Source organism: Setaria italica, chromosome V (assembly GCF_000263155.2).
Source record: "Setaria italica strain Yugu1 chromosome V, Setaria_italica_v2.0, whole genome shotgun sequence".
Lineage (NCBI taxonomy): Eukaryota > Viridiplantae > Streptophyta > Magnoliopsida > Poales > Poaceae > Setaria > Setaria italica.
In genome coordinates this window covers 25,227,770-25,238,044 of record NC_028454.1, presented here as the reverse complement: position 1 = coordinate 25,238,044, position 10,275 = coordinate 25,227,770, and the positions used below count along the sequence as shown (strand labels likewise).

Below are 10,275 nucleotides of genomic sequence, written 5' to 3'. Positions count from 1 at the left end.
AGGGAGAGAGAGGGGGGAGCAATAAATGAGGGCAGTGGGGGTCCAGGATGAGCTTTAGGAGGTTTTAGGAGGGGTGGAGCTCCTAAAGAAATTGAAGCCTCCTAAAAGTTTTTAAGTCACTTTTAGTCATAGTGTTTGGCTCTTTAGTCATATTTTAGTCACTTTTTAGAAGCTAAAATTTTAGGAAGGTGGAAACAAACAGGCCCGAACTCACTTTTTTTGACTTGCGGGATCACAATGTGGCGCATGCACATACTACACCCTACATAATATCCACGATTGTACCTTGTAAGGGACCTTGACACAGTAATAGGGAGGTCCAATTATGATTCTTAAAAACTAAGTGTACTTTGAAGGGACCTTGTATGTATATCTACGCTAGATTTTTTCATGTGTTATTATCTCTATACCATATAAATTTTTTTAGCTCACATAGTCATATTCCAATCCTATAAACTATGTGTACAATGTAATTCTAGGAAAGATAAAAATAAAATAAAATGTAAAGTGCAACAATTAATCCATAAGGTAAAAATACACGAAATCTAATAACACTCGAGTGTTCCAAGGTCACCAACACTCAATTTTTTCTGCTGTCTGATTTGTGCCCCAATCAACTCCGATTCATTTGATTCGAGTGTTCAATGAAATTAGCGCTCGAAGTTCGTGGTTTGGGTTTTTTTTGGGGGGTGCGGTTTCCTTACCTCCCAGACATAGAGGGAAGGTCATTGGCGGTGGTGGCGGGTGCGGAGGCGGGGAGGTGAGGTGACAGGGACGCCACTAACCAGGCCGTGGAGGAAGGTGGTTGGAAAAGATAGGATTGGACGACACAGTGATAGAAGCCGGGCTAGCGTGACATCGTGTGGCGGTGGGGAGCTGCCAGAGACAAGGAAGGTGAGCGGTGTGGGGGTGAGCGCATGGTAGAGGGCATCAATCAGCAAGTCTGTCGGTCATGGAAGTTGGGAGCTCAGGGAAAATATGAAAGAGAAAACTAGCTGAGGTAGTGAGGTTGAAGAACGAAGCAGAGTTGTACGATCTCGATGGAGTGGATAAAAAAAAATCAAGTGCTCAACTGCTGCCAAAGGGTATATATGCGTACATGCGTATGCACCGGCAGGCGGCAGATAAGGGTAGTCCCAACCCTCTAGGTTAGATAGTTTTCGTAGCATTAAATAGCTTGCTATATAAGCAAAACGATGACATGGCGTGAGGAAAGAGAAGAAAAAGGGAGAAAATCGTTTCGTGCATGCGAAATCACGTCGACGCGCGGTCCAATGCACCAAGACGCCGCCAGTTTCGCGTTGTGGGCGAGGTAGTTTTTTTTTTAAGGACAATCTGGCTTTATTACTCAATAACAATGTTTACAGGAATAGTATCAGAATAGGGTGCACCAAGCCACAGATGGCGGCCAACCCCACTTAAAATCATATGCCTAGCTAGATTGTGTGCTTCAAAATTCGAAGCTCTTCCTTCATGGGCAAAACTACACTCATTGAAATGTGCAGTTCGGGAATTGATCTCAGCGATGATCGAGCCATAGCTACCCAGAGTTCCTTCGCCAATCTCCGAGACAACTGTCTTGCAGTCTGAAACAACAAATAATCTCTCCAAAGCAAGATCTTCAGCAAGAGCAAGAGCTTCACGGCAGGCCAAGGCTTCCAAAGTTGCAGGATCTGTGATGCCAACAAAAACCATTACAGAAGCTCCAAGATAAGTGCCATCATTGTCTCGGCAGAAGGCTGCTGCAGCCCCTCGATTCTCAGTTTTCGACACAGCTGCATCAACATTAATTTTAGGTATAGCTCTCGGGGGAGGGATCCAACGAGCTTGCCTTGGTACTGGAACCGCATGAACTGGTGTCCCACTAGGTGGCTTAGCAATAGATTTCAGGTCCTCCAAATATGAGTTAATGAAACCATGGGTGGATAAAGGACTTTGAAAGATTTCCTCGTGGATAGCCTTGTGACGAGCTGTCCATATGGCCCATAAGGTTATCGTCAGTCGGGTGAAATGCTCATGAGGTAGAGATTCAATAAGGCTGAACAGCCAGTTCTTGGCGTTTGGTTCGCCGATCGACATCATATGCTCCACCATTACCTTATCAGAGAGTGCCCAGACACTAGCGGCCATGTTGCATTCAACAAGAGAGTGTTTCCATGAATCCGCAACTCCACATAATGAGCAAACACAGGATCTTGCCATATTCCGGTGCACCAAAACGTCTGCAGTGGGCAACGACTGCTGAGCAAGTCGCCACAGGAAGACCCTGACCTTGGAAGGTACGGCCGTTTTCCACAATGAACACCACCCTATACTGTCAGACTCAGTGTTTGATGATCCTGCATTTCCTTCAAAATAATTCTCTCGGTTAATTTTCGTTGTCACCATCATCCTATAGGCTGATTTAACTGTGAAGAGCCCCTTGCTATCAAAATGCCAAGACCAGAAATCAGGCTGTCTGCGAGTGCACAAAGGTATGCTCAGAATAGTCGAAACATCCATCGGGAGAAAGAACTCTCGAATCAGCTCCTCTTTCCATGTGGCTGTAGTTTCATCAATAAGCTCACTAACAAGCCGTGGAGGATTAACCTTCAGGGAAATTATGGGCTTCATATTACAATCACGTGGCAGCCAGTTATCATCCCAAATTTTGGTTGTTCTGCCATCACCGATGCGGCGTATAAGACCCTGGGTCAAGACATCCCTGCCAGCCAGAATTGAACGCCAAATTTGAGATGGATGGGTCCCTAGTTCGGCTTCCAAGATTGAAGTGTTGGGAAAGTATATGGCCTTGAGGAGGCGGGCACTTAAAGAGGCAGGGTTTTGCAAGATCCTCCACGACTGTCTTGCCACCAAACACAAGTTGAAAATCTCAATGTCCCGAAAACCAAGACCACCAAGGTGTTTCGGTCTGGTCATCACTTCCCAAGATACCCAGCTCACTTTGCGCTGCCCTTGTTTGCTACCCCACCAGAATTGTCTGATTAGAGAGTTGATGTGGTTGCATAAACCCCGCGGAAGTCTGAAGCATGCCATTGAGTAGACTAGTACCTCTTTACCACCAGCTGAAAGGATCCTCTCAAGCCATCCTTTGATCTTGCTCCACACGCGGTCTCTCAAGAATTTAAACGTTCCATTAATCGAGTTGCCAACATCTGTGGGCATGCCCAAATAGCGCTCATTCAAGGACTCATTGTCAACATGAAGGGTACCTTTAACAGTGTCACATGTAGCTTGAGGACACCCCTTGGTAAACAATATAGAAGATTTCTACCGTGCGTGCGTGCGCAGCCCGCGTGTCTGCAGAGCCACCACCCGCCACGCCCGCTTTGCCGCCCGGCGCCGTTGCGTGAGCTTCCTGCCGCCGCCCGGCAACCTTCCTAACGTCAACACTTGAGCACTTGAGGAAGCGCTCGAGCCACATCACCTCTGATTCTTGAGCATCACCGATTCACCATGGCCACCTTAACCTTGAACTCACACGTGCAAAGGAAGCAGCATGCCTCCTCGCCTACTAGCAGCAGCAACCCAAAATTAGCTGCTCGATTGGCTTGGTCGCTGCCCCCGGAGCTTCTCAAGCACCTTGGGCACGTCGCTTGCTTCTTGCCTGAGGTCGCCGTAGGCTCCGTGTTCCAATCTCCAACCTTCCTCGCATCCAAGACTGCAAGCGGAAGCGACGCAAGCTGGGTGCTTGGCGTGTTGCCACATCCCGCTCTCGGCTTCGCCAGCCGCAGCTCGAAATCAGCCCTGCCGGCCGCAGATTGGAGCGCCCGCCCGCCGGCTGCCGGGATAGAACTGAGAGAGAACGAGGATGATGCGCCTGCCGCCGGCTCCCGGGAAAGAAGAGAGAAAGATGATGCGGACGTGGATGCAAGTGCGGAGAAAGCATGGTGGCAATTTATTACAGGCCCACCGTAAGAAACTTCGAGGGTGTAGTTTCTTCGTGATGTCTAGATAATGTGGCAGGATAGACGCTACTCCTAGACATTATGGATTGGGACTGACCTAAAAACGCATCTAACACTAGACTAACACACAAGTAGATGCACTAACCGGCCTAACCTATTACTACGAGTTAAGGTAGTAATTGCCTTAAGCTTCAATCTCAACTCTTTGGTGAAAATAGTTCTCAAAGTCCGAACGGTCCGAACCTAAAGCAAGCACAGGTGAATTTCGAGGGATATTGCTGATTTGGGGAAGGTGTATTTATATTTCTTGAGCATCGAGCTTATGTGACGTTTGATAAGGAATACGGAATAACCATTTTATGTCAATTTTTGTTTCGCCAAAATGTGTAATGTTGTTGACAAATTATTAATACACACATAAACTAAACCACGTGGCAATGGTTTCAACGGAAATTGGCCAAATTTTGCTTCACAGCCTTGGGAAGGGCAAAATCGTCTTTTCCTACAAACTTAACAACAACTTAACAGCGGACCGACGGAAATGGCATAAAATTATGGAAAGTTAAAGCAATGGCACTAAGTGAATTTTTAGTGGCACGCAAAAAAGCCTTATAATTTTTAGTGGCACTAAGAGAATTGGTTCCTAATTCTCTGCATACTATCAAATCATATTAGCCTCGTTGGATGTGTTGCCATTGAACCGCCAAATTAAATTAGTCACCTTAATCCTTAATACTAGAGCCAATCCTTGGAGCCCATTTTTTCCGTCCATGGATGAAGAAGCAAGCGGTTCAACGAGGAGGGAGGCAGAGGTTGAAGAAGGACATTTGGGCCAGGCGGCGATCTGGGCTGCAAGTGCTGCGAAATAGGGGCTTCAAGACGAAGAAAAAAGAGAAGTAGAGATTGGGCCATCAAGCCATCCAGCCCACAAAACATTTCTCCATTTGTTCCCATGGTCAAATTCCAAACCATTCCCAAGTTCCCAAATTGTTTTCACACGCAACGGTGGCGGCGCGTCACGTGAGGCCGGCATCGGGAGCGACCGCCGACCGCACACTCCGCAGGCGAAAGGCCGAGCGGCCATCTCCGCGGTCAAGTAGCAAGGCAGCGGCGCGTTGGCGTCCAGGATTCTGGGAGAGCAGCAGACCGGCGTGTGCAGGACTGAGACTGGGAGGCAAAAAATTAAAAAAAAGGGGTATGCAATGCAAACTATAATCCTATAAATAAAAAGAGTGACGGAGCTTGGCCCTACATCCAGGAGGACCAGCCTATTGTAATTGAGCTAAAAAACCAACCAACAGTGCCAAAATCACCATTTCATCAATGAATAAGAACCATAATTGAATAAGAACCAACAGGAGGACCAGCCTATTGTAATTGAGATATTTCTAGGTTTTTTATTTGCAAATTACAATATGCTCACATACAAGCGTGCATACTCACCCTATTTGATATGGTTTATTGTTCACATCTATAATTTTTTTCCAAATAGCCATAGTTGTTTCAATTGTACAATAAAAATCACCAACACATTATGAGCAGCTAAATTTAGAAATTGCCAATACAAAATTGTGCACTCCTCCATCCAAAAAAATAAGTCATTTTGCGATTTAAAATTTATCCAAAAAATAATTCATTATACTCAATTTGGTATGTGTGCATGTGCATATGGGCATGCAGCAATCAATTAGCATAAAATATGGCTAATAAATAAATAGGGGCAATCAATGTCATTTTACCTCTTATTAATCTGTCCTAAAATTCTTATAATGGCTTGTTTTTTTAGGACAGAGAGAGTACAACTGTTCTAAGGCGCAGTGATGCAAATGTAATGACAATGCACGGGTTGGATGGAAGAGAAGAAACATGTCCAATAGATTTGTACATAAAATGGAATCAGGTAGAAGGATCGTCTCCAATTTCTTAATGGATTTGAAACACTGCAATTCTCCCCAATTCATGAGAAAAAAACGGGTGTAGTTTTTTCTAAAAAAAATTAAGGTGAACATGGCAATACTTTTGTAGTCAAAACCGTGTACAGGACAGGGGGCTAGAGGCATCGTGGTAGCGACTACTAGCTGCAATCAATTATGCGACATCCCAAGACACACCCAAAAGTGGGAGCAACATAGCCATTAGCTAGGAGGCTAGGATTTGGGCACCTGACGAACCCAACAAACGGAAGCGCCGGACTGTCACCACACGGACCTCTCAATCTATCCGTCCATCCGGCACCCTGATCCGGCGCGATGTGCGCCAATTCCCCGTTGAATTTTTCGGCAGATCCACCCACGTAGGGTGATCCAGATTGCAGCAGGCATCTATCATCTGAAACAGAGGAAAAGAAAAAGGACAAAAAAGAACAGGGACTATGGGAGGGAGAGGACTGCACAGCGCTTTTCGCTTTGCTTAAAGCTAATCATGTCCCAAACATGAGAGACATTTGTTAATCCCATGCGTGATGATGCGTTGTTCCCAAGGTTTGTTTTCCTGCAACTCTTTCCTGGATTGTACGGATGATCACTTTCGTTGGATCTTGTTGGTATATATAGTAAACATATGAAAATTATAATCAAGTACAAAAAAGGAATGTACTCCAACAAGATAACAGTGCCATTAGCTGGTAATAAAGAAATACTAATTCTTTTAGGAAAAAAAATACTATTGATTGCGTGCTTACGATGGAAGCGAGGTGTTGATGACTAATAAGGAGGTTGGGTTTTGTTTCCCCAAAAAGAAAGAAAGAAAACTCACAATGAGGGGCCCCAGATGCATGGGGCAGAAATGATGTCCATGCACTGCAGCACAGGGGTAGAAAGAGAAGAAAAGGTGAGAAAGAAGAGTGTTCAGTTCAGCATCCCAACGAAATCCCATCCTTTGGAGCTTTTCATCACCTGCACCACAGTCGGTGTGGGCGAGGCCCGTCCATCTTGACCGCTTAACCAACTGAACACAGAACACCGATGTCCCTACCGAATTCACTTCACCATGCTGTAGACTGTTGATGGCAATTGATGTAGGGGTCACCTTGATCAGGACCTGACGAGCTTGATGATAGTACACTGGAAGTGATTGCCAGCATGATGCGGGGGCTGAGTAACAGTGTGGTTAGCTAAGTACTCAAGGAGTCAGGACCATCCTGTTTACCATCCTTGCCGTTCATTCACATTCACCAGCCACCGTCCAGTGGAGAATAGTAGCAGAAGCAGCCATTGCCTGTCATATTATTGGCTTTGCCTTGAATTTCCTTATTATATATGGTTGTTGCTGCCACTGCCGGAGCATCAGCACAACTACTCCTAGTACTTGTTAAATATCTCCGTCGTGCTCATGACATGCTTGCCTTCTTCTCCTCCAACCCCGCATGGTCTTCTTCCCAGCGCGACGTTGAGTTCCTCCCCATCATTGCTTCTCCCCTTCTTCGTCAGCACCTCGACCTCCCCCTGTGGCTCTGTGATCAAAGAGGGAACCAGGAATTCATACAGGCAAAGAAAAATTAGCAAAACGGAGGAGCTCGTTTAGTTGGCAAGAATGGTGGAGGCAGTGGGGTCCTTTGGGAACAGAGGCGTCGGCGTTGCGGGGATGAGCAGCACGCTGGAGGAGGTGCAGATGCAGGAGACCCTCATCTTCTCCGACACCATCAAGGTCAGCTCATGTCTCCTCCAGATTCGTCTTCCTGCATTTCTGACTGCTTAAAACAAGGCTGCATTGCTTGATCAAACTGATAATTGGTATCACGTATTCATTGCGATTTCTGACTGCAGGATCTCAAGACGCTGAGGTCGCAGCTCTACTCCGCCGCCGAGTACTTCGAACTTGCCTACATGCGGGAAGAGGGAAAGCAGGCGTATGTGCTACACCCATGATCCATCCCTCCTCCAGTTTCCTACACGAGATCACCAAGCAAAATTGCATACAGAATGCACTTGCAGTTGATTTTGTTTTTCACGCATTGATTGAGGCTTATGCTGCTCTGAATGTACTGGTAATCTGGACGCATAGGGTGATGAACAACCTCAAGGAGTATGCCGTGAAGGCCCTTGTCAACACCGTTGACCACCTGGGCTCCATATCTTTCAAGGTCTCCAGCCTCATCGATCAAAGGTTCGATGAGGTCGCCGATGCCAATCTCCGGGTCTCCTGCATCCAGCAGGTTTGCAGAAGCTACTCATCCTGGAATCTGTATTAGTCCCATCATCTCTCTCTTTAAATTTAATGGAGTGAATGGTTTCAGAGAACTCAAGATGGCCAAGCCTGCATGGACAGAGAAGGCCTTTCACAGCAATCCTTGGTGATCACTGCCCCTAAGTATCACAAGAGATACATCTTGCCAGGTATGTTTCGTATCCCTAGTCACTTGTCACCATTTTCTGAAAACAAGAAATTATTTAGAGTTGATTTTGGTAAGATATTTCAATTCCATTTGGCAATTGCAGCTGGAGACAAGTCGATGCCCAGTGCCGTGCCCAACTTCAGGGAGATGAACAAGGTCACAAACAGGACCGCGCAGATGCATCAAGTATTCAGTGGTAAGAATGGACTCTTAACATCTTGCAATTATTCATCGCTTCAATTAACCACTGAACGAAGACCATATATGTTAACCTCGTACTGACCTGAAATGTGTTGCATCAGCAGCCCAACCAAAAGCTAAAGAGAAGCAGGCTTCATTCAGGTCAGTCCTCGATGTACCCAAAAAAAAAAAGCTTGGAATTCTTTTCGCCTTGCCTCTCTGTTCGCAGTTCGCAGCTAGGTTGATAAACTGAATTTTCTATTGTTCGCAGCAAGTTGCGATCGATTGCCCGTGCACCTTCACAGCGGGCACGTTCAGCATCACCAGCACAGCGGTCACATTCCGTGCCACCATCTGAGGCTGCTATACCCAGCAACAGAGGTACAGCAATCAACACTTGAGCAGCTCATTCCAGTAAATCCAATTCTAGGAGATGATTACAGAAAGGATCCTGGTCTGCTCATACAGTTTTGCATAGCTTGAGAAATTGACTCATGCTTGCTACTCAAATATGTTTCTGCAAAGCAGATAGGCGATCAGATTCGCCGATTCCTTCAGCAACTCCACTGACAAGGTCCGGATCACTCTCAAAGAAGGCATCCTTGCTCAAGACGTCAAGTGTCAGGGTTCAGGTAAATTACACGGGCTTGTGATGGAGTCTTCCAAGAAATGATGTACATAATACTGATACATTTTCATCTATTGTTACTGGAAATGCAGACCACCTCACAGCCCAAGAAATTGGCACCACTGAGGTCACAAGCTGACAGGAGCAACGACAGCAAGGATGGCGAGCATACCCCAAAGAAGAGCAGGAAGTTCCTCAAGTCAATCCTTAGCAGGCGCAAGTCCAGAAAAGATGAGCCGTTGCCGAGTTATTTCGATGACTACTGAGCCTTTACTACAGATTAGGTGGCACCACTATCTCTGCATACTCATGCATCAGTATTTTCAGACAAAGTGGTATATGTCCTCGATATAAATATTGTCATTGTAAAGCAGTAGTATAAAGTTGGTATATAGTGTAAGGTGAAAATGGGAAATTTCAGCAAGATACCTCACCTACTTGCCTGTTTTTGTGAGTTGCATCAGATCGCAAGTCTCTGTATTCATTTGTTAAGTCTCATGTTCGTTCAGAGACTTCAGCTGGAATTCATGATCAACAATGGTTCAATTTGTAATAACATAAGAGTTAAATATGCAATTAGTACATGAACTTGGTGAGTGGGTGCCCTTAGGTACATCATCTCTCAAATTGTTTATTTGGAAACAATAATTTGGTAGGTGGGTGCGGATGGGTCACCGGGACAACACGTAGGCAATTTATAGGTACAATTGGCGCTTACATGTAAATAAAATGTGTGCAACACTATTGCAAATTAGTTGTTTGTTTATTTACTCTTTTTATAATTGGGCTTGCGTGTAGATGTTCCCACATCGATTACTTATATTGCCGAAGAAGTTTTGACGGAGCAACAGAAAGTGTTTTTGACCGCCGAAACGAGGAAAGACAGGTGGCAAGTAGCCAGCAATGAGGGGCGGCAAGCAGCAACGGGTAGAGGCTGGAGCAGCACAAGGGGCGATGGCCACCATTAGCAGCACAGGAGTGAGAAGAAAGATGTGTGTGGTGGATAAACGGAAAAAATGGAAGTTTGAGAGGGTTGGAATCGTTCCGCTTCTAGTTGTGTCAAGCGTAAGGAGAGAGAGGATAAGGTTTTGAACTATTTCTACCAACCAAAATTTATCTATAAGTAACTTCGTGATTTGAGGTCTAAAACTACAAGCGAGTAGTTAAATAGAATGAATTTGAGGAGCTATACGCAGCACGGTTTCTGATCGTCTATTTAAGCAACG

General features: G+C 45.6%; 1 protein-coding gene across 2 annotated transcripts; it reads left to right on the top strand.

Moving 5' to 3' along the window:
• Positions 1-7,040: 7,040 nt before the first annotated feature.
• LOC101775703 (putative protein ABIL2) lies at positions 7,041-9,625 on the top strand. 2 transcript variants are annotated; one of them, XM_004968882.4, is made up of 9 exons: positions 7,041-7,553; positions 7,673-7,755; positions 7,911-8,061; positions 8,143-8,242; positions 8,345-8,437; positions 8,547-8,583; positions 8,693-8,802; positions 8,950-9,053; positions 9,142-9,625. In XM_004968882.4, exons 1-9 carry the CDS (start codon positions 7,440-7,442, stop codon positions 9,313-9,315), a joined length of 966 nt encoding a protein of 321 aa, XP_004968939.1. In that variant the 5' UTR covers positions 7,041-7,439; the 3' UTR covers positions 9,316-9,625. The 2 variants fall into 2 exon arrangements, with proteins under 2 accessions (XP_004968939.1, XP_004968938.1); XM_004968881.3 differs by having other exon boundaries at positions 7,042-7,553; positions 8,544-8,583.
• Positions 9,626-10,275: the final 650 nt, after the last annotated feature.